General features: G+C 35.4%; 1 protein-coding gene across 1 annotated transcript in view; it reads right to left on the minus strand.

Annotated features, from left to right (window-relative positions):
• The window catches only part of NCAPG2 (non-SMC condensin II complex subunit G2), a 49,071-nt gene that overhangs the window by 24,304 nt on the left and 8,237 nt on the right, over positions 1 to 16,530 (minus strand). Inside the window, exons 7-13 of the mRNA XM_074574143.1 lie at positions 12,027 to 12,121; positions 11,098 to 11,167; positions 10,401 to 10,487; positions 7,769 to 7,864; positions 2,808 to 2,933; positions 1,729 to 1,908; positions 539 to 691 (exon numbers count right to left, since the gene is read on the minus strand). Of these exons, the coding sequence (XP_074430244.1) occupies positions 539 to 691; positions 1,729 to 1,908; positions 2,808 to 2,933; positions 7,769 to 7,864; positions 10,401 to 10,487; positions 11,098 to 11,167; positions 12,027 to 12,121 (807 nt within the window). The remainder of the gene's footprint in view (positions 1 to 538; positions 692 to 1,728; positions 1,909 to 2,807; positions 2,934 to 7,768; positions 7,865 to 10,400; positions 10,488 to 11,097; positions 11,168 to 12,026; positions 12,122 to 16,530) is intronic.

The following is a 16,530-nucleotide window of genomic DNA, read 5'->3' on the forward strand; positions in this document are numbered from 1 at the left end:
AGAGCACAGAAAGGCCGCTGGACCTAGTAATCATCCCAAACTACTCAAAAATCGTGGCAAGAGGGAAAGGACAAAAGCGTACTTGGTTCAACTAAAAAGCAAACTTTCTAGCATGTCTATAAAAATCTCTGTCACAGCACTATCTCACATACTTAATTTTTCTGTGAAGCACAGCTACAGAAAGGCTGAAAGTGCACCAGGACTAGTTGCAATTTCTTTTTTTATTTTAAAAGATTTTTCAAGGATTTCATTAGAATTCACAAAATTACTGGAAAGAAGTACTTCTATACTACTACCTAACATTTGGATCAAAACCTTTCAAATGGACAGAAGTGACTACCAGCAACAGAATCCACAACTCTTGGAAATAAATCAATTATATACTTAAATATATGAAGAGGAGAAAAACTGAAGTTAACAGTATTACTACATTAAACACTTTTTTTTTCCTTTTAGGAATACTGAAGTAGTCTCAAAAGGCACTTTTATTATTTTTTTTAAATAAACATCTTACCTCCTTGATACTTAGTTATCCTACCTTAGCAGCCTTGGTAGCCTTAATTTTCAGCAGCATATCAACAAAAGCCACTCGCACTTTCTCTGAATTGTCATGAAGACTGTGTTTGACTGCTGGCAAGAGCTGTTCCAGTAATGGGTGACTTAGTTTGTTGTCCAAAATGAATGGTAGGCACTGCAATAAAAGAAGATTATGCTAAATAAATTTAATGAGTAGATTTGCAAAAAGATGTAGCTAAAAATTGTTGAACCGGCCCATGACACTTCTAAAGTTATATTAAGTAGGGACAGACACTGTCCATATGTATTTTTCCCATAATACTCTCTAGTAAAAATTGCTATGGTTATTTCATATTTCCAGTGAACTCATTTCAGACAAAGCAGCTTCAGATCTATACTGAGGCCACCGTCTTGCCTTCTACCTGAGGACACAGTGCCAAGTATTTCTTGTGGTAGCAATACCAGCTCCCTAAACTACGCTGATTTCAGATGAAAAATACATCCTTTTTTTGCCAAGTTATTTTTAAATCAGCACTTTCTGCTTATCCAGTATAGACCCCCATGCAGCTGTAGTGGAGCAAGTGAGGATTAACATGACGATAGCTCCAAATGAATGCTGAATTTACACATACACAATTTTTTTAAGTGAAAATACTGCTTAGGGAGTTCGTTTTTCATTCCAAGCTATTAGTTATTTACCAGATGCCACAAAGATGTAGATGAACTAATCTTAACATACTGAGCAATGCACAGGAGGCCAGCATTCCCAGAGGAACAGTACGCAATTATATTCATCCAAACCTCAGAATCACCAAGTGGGATACAAAATCCTAACATCATTGTGCATGTTTAGGGATGGGTTAAAACCATTGACACAGAAACATACTGGAATCCGCCTGAATATATTTTCAAGTCTAAGCTTAACTTCTAATAGCTAAAATAACCAAATGATCAGGTCCAACCAACGCATATAAGACTAGAAATGCAAAGAGAAACAAAGCCAAACAGTCACTATTTTAGAAGGCATTTGTTCATCCCAAATGTGTGGCTTTTATAAAACGTGTACAACACTCGCATGTATTAGGAACTTTACTGCATAAGTCATTTTGCAAAATAAGTAATTTCCTTAAGTGGCCTATACTAGAAAATAGTGCATCAAGTAAAAAAAAAAAAATGACAATCATGATTTTAAATTTAGAAAAAAAGATTTACTTTAAAAACAGAGCATCGAACATCAGCAGATGTTACATCGTATGCCAACTCTTCAGTTATTTTTTTTAACAGATCAGCAAGAATTGTTGGAGGAATCATCTCCCAGTATTTGGATGTTATCTGAGTAACTCCGAGTATCCCTGTAGAGCGGACAACTGGATGAGGATCTTCCAAAAGACTCTAAAACAAACATAAGAATAATGTGAGTATGTGCATTTTTGTGACTCTACTGCTGTTTGACATTGACCTATCATAAACAAATAGCATTCCGTTACCTTTTAATCATTATACAAATTGTCATATTATGAAAGAAATGTAATATTAACATTCCCTCAAGGCATTTTATTACGAAGCAAACTAGGACATTTAAATCAGAAGCAAAATTAAGACAAATATTGGCCATTTTTTTTAATTGGAGTTTTGAAATAGTTTTTTTAAAAAGAGCTCACATTAAGTCTTACATCTGTGATGTAATTAAGAATATTTAGATTTCTATTTATATATGAGCTTACACCGGCCACTGTTCCTATGCAACAATATAAAAACTTTGAAATTCATTAAAAATGTAAACATCAGATAATTGAAAGACGACACTCAGGATTTTCCAAACATTTTTCTTAATGAAAATACTATGCCCATTCTCACCCATCTAGACTGGTGAAGAGTTTTTTAGGTTGTTATCTCCATCATACTTAATTTAAAAGTATTTAGTAATACAGTACCAAACTTCCATTGAATGCCTACATATTAAATGTAAAGCTCTCCACCAATACTAGGTTAAGTAAGATTCGAGATCATTACTCATGCATCTAGTCTTTCAAAAGCATCTTTCATTCACAGAATAATGTATAACAATCCCAAACGCTTCCTTTTCAGAGTTGAAAATGGTGCATGTCATTTGTTGTCAACATACTACAGAAATATAAAATATTATTTTTGCGTTTTCTGCATCACAAGACTGTGTTTCCCTGTAAATACTATCCTAAAGTTTCATAAATTTTAATTGCATCACCATCTTATTTTTGAGTTAGTTTTGATGGAAGTCTCATTTCAAACATTTTAATTTCATTAAAACTCACAAAGAGTTCTTCAAACTGTTTCTGAATTTCATTGTCCATTTCTTCAGCATTAAAACTGGGATCACGAACAGGAAAAGCATCAACAAACAAAAATGCTGCATTTGATCGAACTTCTGAGTTTCTGGCCTGTTACAATGAAGGAAAAAATATTTTTTCAGTAAGTAAGGACAGACTTTTAATATCAAATGGCATATCCTGTCAAATACTGCTCTCCAAAACACTTTAGCAAGTTAGTATTTTAAATTAAGTAGACAGAAGAGATGAATTTTTAAATTTATGGAAGAACCTATAGAAACATATGATTTTTATTTTCTTTTATCTTACATTTTTGCCCATTCAGTAAAACCTCAGTTATTAGTACAATCAGCTTTCAAGGCATATCAACTTCAATGACCCTGAAGAGTCACAGTCAGAGCCCTTCTGCTCTCTATAATGCTGAATAAATTAAAAGCAATTGGTTTTCACTTGGTCACCTCAGAGCTCCTCTTCAGAACACAAGAATCTTGAATTCAAGCAGATTTAATTAATTAAATTGCCTGTCAAGAGACAGGCGATTTAATTGAAAAGCTCAAGCTTATTTCTTCAAGAAAACAGTATTTAGAAACTAAGTACCAGCAAGCCTGGAGAGTAACGTATCCAGCATAAGCATATTCAGTTCTACATCTATGCACGTAAGTAATAGGACCATGTTCTGAGCTCCAGGCAGTTCCTCAAAAATCTAAGGCAAGCCTCATAACCCTCAGACATTTTACCATTTGTATTAGTTTTCAGTGTATTACACTATATATTTTGCTGTAAAATGTCAAGAAAAATTCTATGTTTAGACAGTCAGCGAAAAATAATTAGCTCTGTGGACTTCTAAAGGACAGAAAAAGATAGCAGGCAATGAAATGAGAAAAGACGAAATCCAAGGTATCTCAGAGAGAAACCTGAAATCTAAACATCAGACTACATTTTATTGATCAAAGACAGCAGTGCAATGCTATGAGCCTCTGCTCACTTCCTCTTGGAAGGAAGAATTTTGTTGAAATTTTTAGTCCAAGTTAAAACAAACAAATGTGTGTGTATATATATGAGATGCAAAGTAGGCTTAATTTTAGCAGCAAGATAAGAGACAGTTCAGGGAACCTTCTGACTACTCTAATCATCCAATTTTTTTTCCTCCCTTGTCATAAGGGACATTGAGATCAAAGGCAGGAAAAAGAAAAATAAGGACAACCATGTAATATTTAGAACTAAATAAACTAATAGCAAATAAAAACAGAAAAACACAAAAGAAATGAGCAACAATTACTTAATGTACAATTTATTTTGTATTTCCCTTCTGGACCAATCTTCCTATGGTGGGTCACATCTCTGGGTAGAGCCAAAAAAAAAAAAAAATCCAAATTCTTTGAGCCAACAAAATTAACAGCAATTCGAAATTTAATACTACGAAGGCAAATAAAGCTCACATATACATTCTTTATTTAGAGACTTGTGCTTTACTTTATTTATCATGGATAATACAAACAGTCCAAAACTAAAAAGATTATAAGTCTTCAATCCTATAAAGCTGTACAAAATCCTTTAACTTTGATGTTGTCTATATTGAAGTAGTAATGCATAACAAGCTAATATGTGAATTCAGGGTGAAATAGCTCTTCTGTACTAATATTTCATGTGAAAATTAATTCAAATATGTTTTTGTGCAATAACCTAGACCTTGTCTACCACAGCCATTCCAGAAAGTTAATTTTCATAAACTTCCTAAGCACATTACACTGAATTCCATTAAGGTCACTTTAATTCTGAACTGAGTACCCACAGTTTAAACTCCTGCCTTAATTAATTGGAATTTATCCCAAATGTATTTGCATATTCAAGCTCATAACAGAGTAAATGTCTTCACAGAGGTAGAACCTAGGACTTTACATTCATATTCTATTTTATTCCACACTGACTTTTCCAGGCAGAGGAGCCTGCAGTTATTTCAATGACTAATGTTTCTTTACCTTTATGCTTGTACTATTCTGAGGAACTTTCAGAGACCTTTTAAACAATATTTTAATTTTTTTGTTCAATTAATTTTCAGAGCTTTCTTTCAAGTTTCATCTGGTGTTACAGGTCCTGAAATTCACTTCCAATTATTTAAAATGCTGGTTTTCCCTAGTAAAAGTTAGTTTAAAGGTGTGTGATGATAAAAAAAACACAACCAAACACGATACTTTAAAGGAATCACTTCCTTCAACAGCTTGAATTCCTGGAGGAGTGGTTCTTGACTTTTCGAGCTTGAAATAGCTTAATCACTACTTATCTCACAATAAATATCCGTATTTTTAGATTTCTATAGCTTCTTATACTAATAACCAATCACTGCACAACTGTCTCTGCTATGCTTGCATGAGACTTACTTTTCATAATAAAGTAATGAAAAAAGATGAAGTTACATAAGGGCTTATATTATAAAAACTTAAAGTTGCATAAAGGCTATAAAATATGCGTAGGTAAAAGCCACAGAGAAACTTGTGCAATCTAAGTATTTGCAAAACAAGCAATTTAGAGAAGATACAGAAAATTATGCATTACAAATATGCATTCTCAGTTTAAAGATTTCAGAGATGAAATCAAATAGTTTCAACACAAACAGTTCTGGAATCATTTGTATTCTTACAACTGAGTTTTTTCCCTTTCTGCGAGAAGCAGCGGTAAAGAGGTCCTTCTAAGAGTTCCCTTTCTGCTTTATAACCAGTGTTCTAGAACAAGATTTATTCTTCACTATATTAGATTAGGGATTTGCACACTGGCTAAAATAGGAGCATCAAACTAGTTATTTAAAATTAAACTGACATTTCAAGCTTTGGATGAGAATCCATATCAGTAAGGACAACTATAATCTTCCCTTCAGAGTTCTGTATCTTAAAGCTACTGGTGATTCTGAATGACAGCAAGTTATCATAAAAATGCCAGATACTTCAGGAGTACTATATGAAAAACAAAATTTAACCATACAAAAGTCACACAGCAAGACAGTGGCCTATACGAAAATAAAGTGCCAAATTTTGACGGTAAGTCACATATTTCCTTTCACTAATCACAAATATGGTACTGAATCATTTGGAATTCAGAATCTTTCTTTGCACTGAATCATTACATGATTCATATAATTGCGGCATTCAATTTTTCACAATCCTCCCTTTACCATTCTGAAATCTACATTCACAACAGTTGGACTATTTTTCTGTATTAAAACATATTCTCTGTGACCTATTTGATAAGTCTAAGCTTTAAGTGCTTAATTACATAGGTAGAAGCTGTCAAGATAAAAATGAAACAAACAAAAAAAAACAATAAATGCCCACACACAAACAAACAAAAAACCACCCAAAAAATCTTTCTAAAATTCAGATTTGTTCTAGCAACGGAACCATTAGTGATGTGAACGTTATGAATAGCAACTGTTAAAAATCTGAACCACTTCTGGAATCAGGAATTTCTCCTACTGTCTTGCTGCAAATCAATAGTTAACTTTTTTTCCCCTCAATCCAAACCTTTCTGTTACATTTCTTCAAATAAATCTATGCAGATTTAATAAAGTTTGACAGAATGTTGATCTGAAGTACTCTGGTCTTATATCTGATTTAAGTCCTGGGCTTTGGAAAGTGAACTATTCGCCTCCATTTACAGAGAGCAACTCCCTTAACAACAGAATACTATGTTTTGCTAACCACTCCAAAGTTGGTTTTGAGCTACTAGTCAGGAACTTTGCTATGCTATCAAAAATCAATTAAAAACCCTATTCATTTTAGAGACAGAAATGTAGAAATTAAAGCAAGCCATATTTTGTGGCTATTATTCTCTTGCACTGAGAACATATGTTTCATCCAGAAGGATCCTTGTTTATATTAATTCTAAAGGGACAGGATCTGACCCTTAATGTCAGGCCAAACAAGATACTGGTCTAGCAATGATGGACTAGATGGACTGGTCTGTCCATCTTCCTACTCCTACCATGGCGTTCTATTGAAAACAAATAGGTCTCTATTCCTTCCTGTAACTCATAAAATCCATTTTAAACATAATTGTTTTAAATACTTTCAACTGTAATGGTTTTTAAATACTTCTCTCATGGCTAGAGAAGATGCTATATTATCAATCAGTAAATGAAACTTCAGTAAATGTTTAGCAGCACTTAATTTGGCTGTAACAAATGGTATGCGTATGCTCTCACTTCAGTGAGGAATTTCATAACCTCCGACAAAATAAAAGCTGTTCACAAAGAAGGAAGCTTGGTTCGTCTTAATCATAGAGTGTAAATGAGTTGGTAAACTGCAGTAGGTACCCTTTAGCCTGTGCATGCAATCCACAGGAAGACACACACTTACCTTAAAAGTATGAGAAGTTAGAAATTTCATTCTGAATGCTTGATACAAGCACACCCACAGCATGAATGTCTGTATATACAGTCAAACTAGAATAATACTTAAATTAATAATACTTTTAATAATTAATAATAATACTTAAATAAATTAATTGAGCTGTATTCTAAGGCTGATAATTAATCAGAAGGTGAGACTAAATCATCCTCTGAACATTTCTGGCTCTGATTAATAAAACACTGATCATTCCATAAAGATGTTGGAAAATAGAATACAAAGTTATGCAAAATTCCTGAATTGAGAAGATGAGAATACCAAACTAAAGTGTTAGTCCCACTGTCTACTGCAATCCTGGAAGGCACTGCATGTACCTGTAAATAAAACTGAATTATAGAAGTAAATTATGTTAACAAATTAGAATATTGTTGTGCAAATTATGCCTAATTACAAATTTACTCTGCTGCATCTGAGATGCTAAACACACTGATTGTTTTCTGTAGACATTTTGTTTTAAAAACAATTATTAAAAATAGAACATGTGGGAGGGACCAAAAATTTAGTAGTTGGAGAAAGACAATCCTATTTTCTGAAAAGGATAATTACCTTCAGTGATCTCCAAAGGATAGGTTGATACAATCTATATAGCATTTCTTCAACTCCTTGACGAACTTTACTTTGTTTATGAAAATAACTCAGCATCTGAGAAAAACAAACAAACCAATCCCCAAAAAAATTTTTAAGAGTGCTTTCTACATTCAAGACGTGCGCAGGAGTTGTCTCATTTCATCATTTATATAAGACCAAAGAGTTTTCCATACTATGAAAAATGATAAAACTAGATATATTAATTGACCCTATATTTTATTTAAGTCTCAAAAATCATAAAAGAGAAATAGATCTAATAAATATAATATTTTATAACTTTATGGATTCAATAAATCTATATAAAGATCTACAACTGAGAAATAAAATCATAGCTAGAGTGTCAGTTTCACACCAACCACTCATTTTTTGTTGCAGTAAAAAACTCCCATTTTTAAAGTAGCTGGCAGAAATACTTTAAAAACATGTAATTATCAACTACAGATAAATAAGCCATTTCTCTGTTAAGAACAAAGGAACATTATTTGGTAACTAGGCTTATCCAAATACAAATCTACAAACATAATATGTTTTTTTATGCATTGATGAAAAGCAAGTATCAGCACTCCTTGTGACTCAGAACTGTGCTTAGGTAGCTAAAGCCCCTTTTATTTTTGTATCTGAATTATACAGACAAAAAGGGAAAGTAGAAGACAAGAGCAGAATATAAGGAAGGACATCATGTAATTCCTCCACCCGAAACGCTGGACAGTTTGAAAAGAAGTTGATCCTCTAGTGGTCAATACCTTCAGATATTCACAGCTACAGCTAAACAGGGAAGCCTGTGAATACCATCTACAGAAACCATACCTATAGTGGAAGAATCTCTTTTCTCTAGTTTTGAAATATACTGAAGTAAAGACATGGTATAATTTATAAGAGACTACGTAGCTCTTATTTATACATGAGAACGATGGATCTAACGCAGGATTAATAGTCAGTCAGTACTGTTTTGTAACAGTTTTCATTAGTACAGTGAGTATCAGATATTTCCGAAATGGACATGGGTTCTATAATCAGAACTTTGAATTCAGAAGGGAGAGTTGTACGTGTTGCTTCTCCCCTACCCTGACCCTACTCTTTAAAAAAAAAATAGCCCAAACTTTGCTCAAGTGAATGACTGTGGTTGGTTACTCTCCTAATCGCTACAGGAACTTCTGGATTCTAAAGGACTATTTTAAATCAAATTCTTTCATACTGAAAAAGAGTGCATCATTCAAATTTATTCCAAGACCCACTTCTTTCACAACTCAAAGACAGATTTATTTACATCACAGTCGTCTTTCCAGATCATTAGCTTCTGAATCTGAAAAAACATGAAATGCCCTGTCAAGCCTACTCTATCAACCGGGAACCAGTGGAAAAGGGAATCCACTAATGATACGAGAATCTATTTCTTTTTGATTAAAAACAAAACAAACCCAAACCAAATAAAAAAATCAATATAGGATCATATACTGATATATCAAGCTGTGTAGTTCACATACTATACACTCTAGCTTCTATATATTTGGGGGAAAGCATGGAAGGTGAAAGGGCATAGATCAAATGCAAATGCCTTGACTTGAAAAGCTTAGTGCACTTCTCATTCTGCTTCAAATGTTTTGCTCATGAATAAAAGCCACAGATGACAGACGATAAGAATCTGTAAGTGAATCAAGGCTTGTCCCTATAAACATATATACAATGCCTTCACATATAACAAAAAGAAAAAACAAGTTTAATTTCAGACCCATCTACTAAATTTGCCTCAAGGAGCTTATGACTTTTTATCCTTGTGATCAGCTACGGAAAGGTCAGTTCTCTAGGTAAAGAAAAGCTTAGACAACAGACGGCAAAAACTATTTTTGGCAGTCTGGAAAATCCCCTTATATTTCTATTTTCGAGCACCAAAAACAGATCTGGTGCAAAACTATAAGCAGGTTCCTCTTAAAATTTGGTTTAATATTATTTCTCAGAATATGCTATTTGTTAAGTAAGTATTTGTGGTGGGTTTCGCCCAAGCACAACACAGCCACTCACTCTCTCCCCTACTGTTGGGGTAGGGGAAGAGAAAAGCAAGAAAACTCATGGGTCGAGACAAAGATGGTTTAATAAGTGAAGGAAAGAGGACAAAAAAAACCCACAAGTGATGGAAATGCAATCACCACCTCCCACAAGTGGTCCAGTGCCCAGACAGTCTCCAAGCAGTGGCTACCTCCCCAAAATCCACTTTCCCTTAGTTTTTATTGCTAAGCACGATGTTATATGGCCTGTAATATCCCTTTGGTCAGTTTGGGTCAGCTGTCACAGCTCTGCCCCCTCCCAACTTCTTGCTCATCCCTAGCCTACTCACTAGGGAAACAGAGTGGGGAAAAGAAAGTCTTGACACCATGCCAGCACTGCTCAACAACAGCCAAAACACTGGGGTGTTATCAACACAGTTTTAGTCGGCAAATCCAAAATGGCACCATATGGGCTACTGTGAAGAAAAGTAATTCCATTCCAGCCAGACCTAATATACTATTTCAGTATGAAATAGAAATTTTCCACTTTATAGTAACTGATCTGATTTTGACGCTACTAGTTCATGTCATGCTTTACAGGAACTTACCTCTCTAACTTTAGAATGAACAGAAGAACTTCTGGGAAGATGAATTCCATGATGCATGAAGTCCTGAATGCAGTTATGTTCAAGTATCTACAGTAAAATCACATACATGCTGCTATTAACAAACAATAAAGCAATAAGTACTGTAGACTGTGCAGCAACTTATATTTTCTCTAAAACAAACAACTGAAAATAGTCTTTGATATTATTTCTTCTGTTTGGCCCTTAAAGCCAAGTTAGAAATTCAAAAGCACCTCCACATAAGAATTATTTGGTATCTGAAATTTTGCTGTAGCATTGTTCTGATGCTGTAACTGTACTTTTGATCATCTCATGGAAATCCACAAAAACTAGATAAATATTTAAGCTATCAAATAAATAGACTTGCACATACTGAATAAAAGCTTCAATAACTTGGATAACTAATGCGTTTATGAAAAAAGTGTGTATATGCATAGTTGTGTCAACCAATATTTCAGCGGCAGAATTAAAAGTGTTTAAATGCAACCAAGCTGATCGCACTGGGCAAACATTCAAAGCATGATATACTGTTTTTCCTTGACAATGCTGAAGAGGCCCTTTCCTTAGGGAAATAATTCCTTAAAGCTTGCTTAGGAATCTTTCTGAGGCTGAAAAGTCACGTATCTTCTCCACCTTGAAATTCAAAACTATCCAAATGAAATGTCAAGCATAGTATTACCTCTAGGAATTCTCCTGACACCTTCTTCCAGGCCCTGAAGTAAACTTCTGAAATGTATTCCACCAAGGATCTGTATTAACACATGGGAAACACTGTCAAGCAAGTATCCTAACCATACCTATGTACAATTCATAAAGGTAACAACATGAAGTTTTTGATAAGTACCAACATTATTCTTAATTCTGTGCATCAACGTTATTTTTAGAAGAGATTATCTTGAAAGTCTACACTGGTAATTACAGAAAAATAAAGTTAATTGTTAATTAGTGAACCAGAGCACTATTAAAAAACACAGGAAATATCTCTTATAGTGGGAAAGTCAAAACATTAGCACAGATATTTTATCATTTATCTTACAATTATCATCTTAAATTCTTTATAAAGATGGACAAGTATACATTATTCTAACTGAAAGAATTAGAAAGCCTCTGATTTTAATATGAAGAATTACTTCTGTACTATTTCTCTGAATAATCAAAGGAAAAAAAAATCCACATTTTTCATTCATCATTCAAGTTCTCAGGCTATGATCCTGCAAGTTACTTATTAGAATGCCTCTATATAGAGTCTTACCAACTTAAAGTAGAGGTTGCTCATAGGAAAAAACAAAAAACACCTTACAGAAGCAGAAATGGACCTGCAATTCTCACACAAACACTGCAAGTAATGCAGCACAATTTATGTGGAAGTCATTAACTTTACCTAATGCTAAATAAGCATTTTCCTACATCTATAATTGTAGACATAGGTATGTGCAGAGCAACTATTAAATTAAGTTGCTAAAACAATATGGTAGTTACATTGAGAGATGTGAAGGTGTCTGGATTCTGATATATTTTATCAATATACTAGGTATTTGAGAGTATGAAACAAACAAGATTTTAGCCAAGCTCTTAACGATCATTAAGAACTCTAACTGTGATACGTACCTTGGAAAGAATTGTAATTGGTTTTTAACAGTTCCATGGATCATTTTAATGAAGTTTATATTCCAGCTGAACAAAGAGCTCAAGAATCTTCTTCCCTGTTGGGAGGGGGGGAAAAGCGTAGATGAGATTGTTGCAGGAAAAAAAATATTAAGATTCTTAATTTTTAAACAGAATTCAAGCATTACTCTTATTTATACTGTAGAGAAAACGCAAAACAAGTGAACATGTGGATTACATATCTGCCTGCATTTTTTTCAATGTCCATTCTGTTCTGGTGTGACTTCAAGTAGTATTCCGTAACGGTAAGGGACTGTGCAACTCCAGACCCTCATGAAGGCTGCATCATCAGAACTTTTTCAAGTGCAATGTCATTCCAGGATGACACTGTAATGACGGTGAAGGTACAAATAAAATAGCATGACAACTCTGCCAGCACTGGATACAGAAACATTTTTTGGACAAAGCCACAGAGAACAGCTGGGCCACTGAGGAAAATAAATGTCCTGATTAGTAAGGACAGTTCCTTTCCTATTGCCTCATGAAAAATAATATTGCAAGCCTCCTGGAGCTGCTTTAATTCATGAAAACAGAAAAAAACAAAAAAAAAAACAAAAAACCAAAAACAACCCACTATTCAGTTTTTTTCCTGAATTAGTTCTCTTCCATTTTAGCAAGTTAGAAATGATGATGACAAGTTTGATGAGCAACATGATTTTTGCAAGAAAAGGCAGTGCAAGGCTGTGGATGGAGGAAATAAGCCCTTGCTCTTCCAGAAATAAAGAATTAGAGCCTTACACGCTATCTGTGCGGACAACCTTACTCTGGCGCATCTTACAGATGAAGCGAAGGCATCCAGCTTCTGAGACTTTGAAAAGTTTAATCACACATAAGGGTGAGTTGGACAGTTGTAAGGATCATTTGCACGGGTCAGCTTTCTAGTCACAAATAATTCAGGAAAATTAATAAGGAGATGCAATAGTAAAGAGCACATTGGCGGAAGTTCAAAAGGCGCACTGAAGAGTTAGCAGAGCTTCAAAGGCAATTCTGTTCAGAGGTGGACCAACAGTTATGTTCTGACCTAATAGAGAAAATATGGCTGATAATGCCAGACACGCTTTGAGCTGAAATATCATGGAGTAGGAAAGAGAGAAGGAAGCATATGGGCAGAAACTGCCCTTTAGTGGAACTGGTAGCTTAAATGCCTTCAGGCCAAGAAGCAGTTTAGAAGACCGTGAAAATCAAAGCTGAATATAATGTCAAGACCCTTGTCTACAGGTCTGATAAAATCCTTCCTGTTGTCAATAAGAGCTTCTTCTACCAAAAAAGAAAAAAAAATAATGAAAAAAAGCCACTTATCTCCAACTTTGGTGGTATAATATGTATATTGAGTCCCAGTGGTGCACTCTTCCATCAACATCCCTGGCAAACCAAAAGGTCAAGGGAGTTTTGACCTACAGATCCTGCCTCAACAAGGCAAAGATGAGTCCAAATTCAAACTCATCTCACCTTCTACAATCCCAGCAGCAAGACAGATGAAGAATAGTCACAAAGTAGCTTTCAGCAGTTCAACCAATTCTTTTTGCCTTAGATTTCAACAGATTGACCCCGATCCTGAAAATGATAGTAAGTGCATCTAATTTAATCTACTGCTTCTGATCAATGGATCTGAAACAATTACTGTTATCAAGATTCTTAGTATCATGAGATGTAAACTGGTGACAGGTGAATAAGATTGCAAACTAGTCATCTTTGGGGTTAATGCATTAAAAGAGTGTTGAGCATCTTGCACTGCTGTGCCTGTGAATATAGTACATGTGACTTTGTCAGGTGTATACACACACAGAAGGTTAGCAAGGAAGAAGAGGGTAGAATAGGCCTACTTCTAAAACACAGTAATATATGCTCTGCATGGCCCTCCAGTTGTTTGACTGGAAACCCCACATGAAAAAGAATGTTTTCATAAATCACACAGAGATATAAATTCAGAGGATGACTCCACTAATGCAGCCTGAAAATAAGCCTTTGAGAAATATTACTGTGCATTGAATAGCACAGTCTGGGAAGACAGAAAAACTGAACTCCCTGATCTTGCAATGAGGCATAAATGTGCAATTCCGCATCAGCTTAATCTGATCTAGAACCAGGATATCGCATTCCTGACCCTCCCCTTCTCTTCATCCTTGCATATGACAAACAAGTCCAGGCAGTTAATCTGGCTGAAAAAATCTTACTAGAAGAAAAACTGATCAGCTACCTACTTCAATCAACCCATGACATCGCTGCTTGAGCATTCGTACTGTGGAGAGGAAAACAGGAATTCTACCCAATTGCAACACAGGATCATCGCAACCTGGAGTTACAGCAGCTTAAGCTGCTATGGTGCTATGCTCTGGGAAATGTACTCTAAAAAGAATTAGGTATACTTTTCTCAGGAACTGTAGAACAAGCCTGCAGGCACTAAAGGGAATATTGTCACTGATATATAGGAGTTCAGTTTCATCACAAGGCAATTCATAGGTCATGTTGATATTTGGTTAAGACTATTAGCATTTTAGAAATAGACAGAATGTAAGAAAAAGGTCCAGCAGAGCTACTGTGGGTGTGTTAGACATGGTGCTACAATAAATATACCATTAGCAAAATGAGCCAGGCAGGGAAATTAGAGAATGCACGTGAGGTGGGCTGTCATTAAAACTAAACTCCCTCAGCAGGTCAAGGGACACGATCTTTTCCCTCTGCACAGCACTGGTGAGGCACATCTGGAGTGCTGGGGCCAGTGCTGGGCTCCCCCGTACAACAGAGATATGGACAAGCTGGAGTGAGTCCAGCAAAGGGCTACAAAAACGATTAAGGGACTGGAGCATCTCTCATAGGAGAGGAGACTGCAAGAGCTGGGCTTGGTAAGTCCAAAAAGATAAGGCACAGGGGAATCTTATCAATGTATATAAATACCTGACAGGATGTAAGGATGATGGTAACAGCCTCTTCTCAGTGGTGCCCAATGATAGGACAAAAGGCAATGGGCACAAATTGAAATACAAGAAATGCCCCTTGAATATAAGGAATTTTTTTTTTAATTTTTTTATTTGTTTTCACTATAAGGGTGATTGAACACTGGAGCAGCTTGCCCAGAGAGGCTGTGGAGTCTCCATCCTTGGAAACATTCAAAACCCAGGTGGACACAGCCCTGAGCGACCTGCTCTGGCTGACTTTGCTTTGTGCAAGAGCGTTGGACTAGAGGTGGACCACTACTGTTGGACCTCTAGTGTCTCCAGAGGTCCTTTGCAACCTCAAACTCTGTAATTCTAACTTTAATGTTCAGCAACATAACTTACTTGGGAATAATCAGAAGAATTAGGAGAAGCAACTACTATTTCCTCCCCCTCCCGTGTTAAACTCTTCAGAGAGGGCGGCGGGGGGGACCAAAAAAAAAACAACCAAAAAAAAACCAACAACTCAAAACCAAACCTAGAGAGTTCTTAAATAGACAGATTAAAAGATTAAAATTAACAAAAAGTCTGAGAATGGACAAAGCATCCTTGATTACATGCGAGAGCTTATCAGGCTTGAAGATGAAGAGCCTGAAGCTCTTTCAGGTCCTGGAAGCCCTGAAAAGAGAGATACCCTACCAAGTGCTACCCACTATCATAATCTAATAAGTAGGTCAGGTCCAGAACTGAATCTGGCAACAGACTATTGACCTCTCAGCTCTACTGACAGCCTTTGTAGCTTTTTGTAAAGAGGTTTAGGCTAATAAACAGACCTCAAGTTCTGTATTATTAAAAAGGTATTTTCTGAAATTAAGAATGCTCCCCAAGCCCACTCAAAGTTTTCAGCACTCAGAATTGATGCCTGTCAGGCAGTACTAGTACTTCAATGGAAAGAACTGCTGAGAAGATTGGACATAATCAATATGAGTCCGTATTTGTGAACAGTTGTTTACATCATTCACCTTTATCATAAAGGAATGCTTGGACTAACAGAATGTAAATTCAGCTCCCAGCTGGGAGCTGCTACTTTCAGTCAATCCTTCTAGCCATAAAGCTAAGGACTCCGGATTAAGGATTTAAACCGCTAACGATCATATGCCAGAGCAAAAAGTGCAATAAGGCATTCTCTAAATCTACCTAGAAAGAGATAGGCATATGAAAAAAGAAAACATGACAAAATCTAGAGAGAACAGAAATCATGAGGAGAGGGGAAGAACAAAAGCTTGGGCAGAAAAGTATATGTGCAAAGTATGACCAAATTTGCATATTCTGGTGAAGCAAAGGGAATGTGTTTTGATATGCTAGGAAAAAGATTCAGTACCAAGTCTGCTACTACTGCTTTTTTTCCCTGCAAAATGTAAAAAGTTTCATACTGAAGGCTGTTTCACCCAAAGATTCTTTAGAAAAAACTTACATGTAGTAATTAACATATGTTCTACTAAAAATCTCACAAGATGAGGAAGAAAAAAACCAAATAACTGGAATAAATTGTTTCTGAAGCCTAGATAGCAGTT

This window comes from Larus michahellis, chromosome 2 (genome assembly GCF_964199755.1).
Source record: "Larus michahellis chromosome 2, bLarMic1.1, whole genome shotgun sequence".
Classification (NCBI taxonomy): Eukaryota; Metazoa; Chordata; class Aves; order Charadriiformes; family Laridae; genus Larus; species Larus michahellis.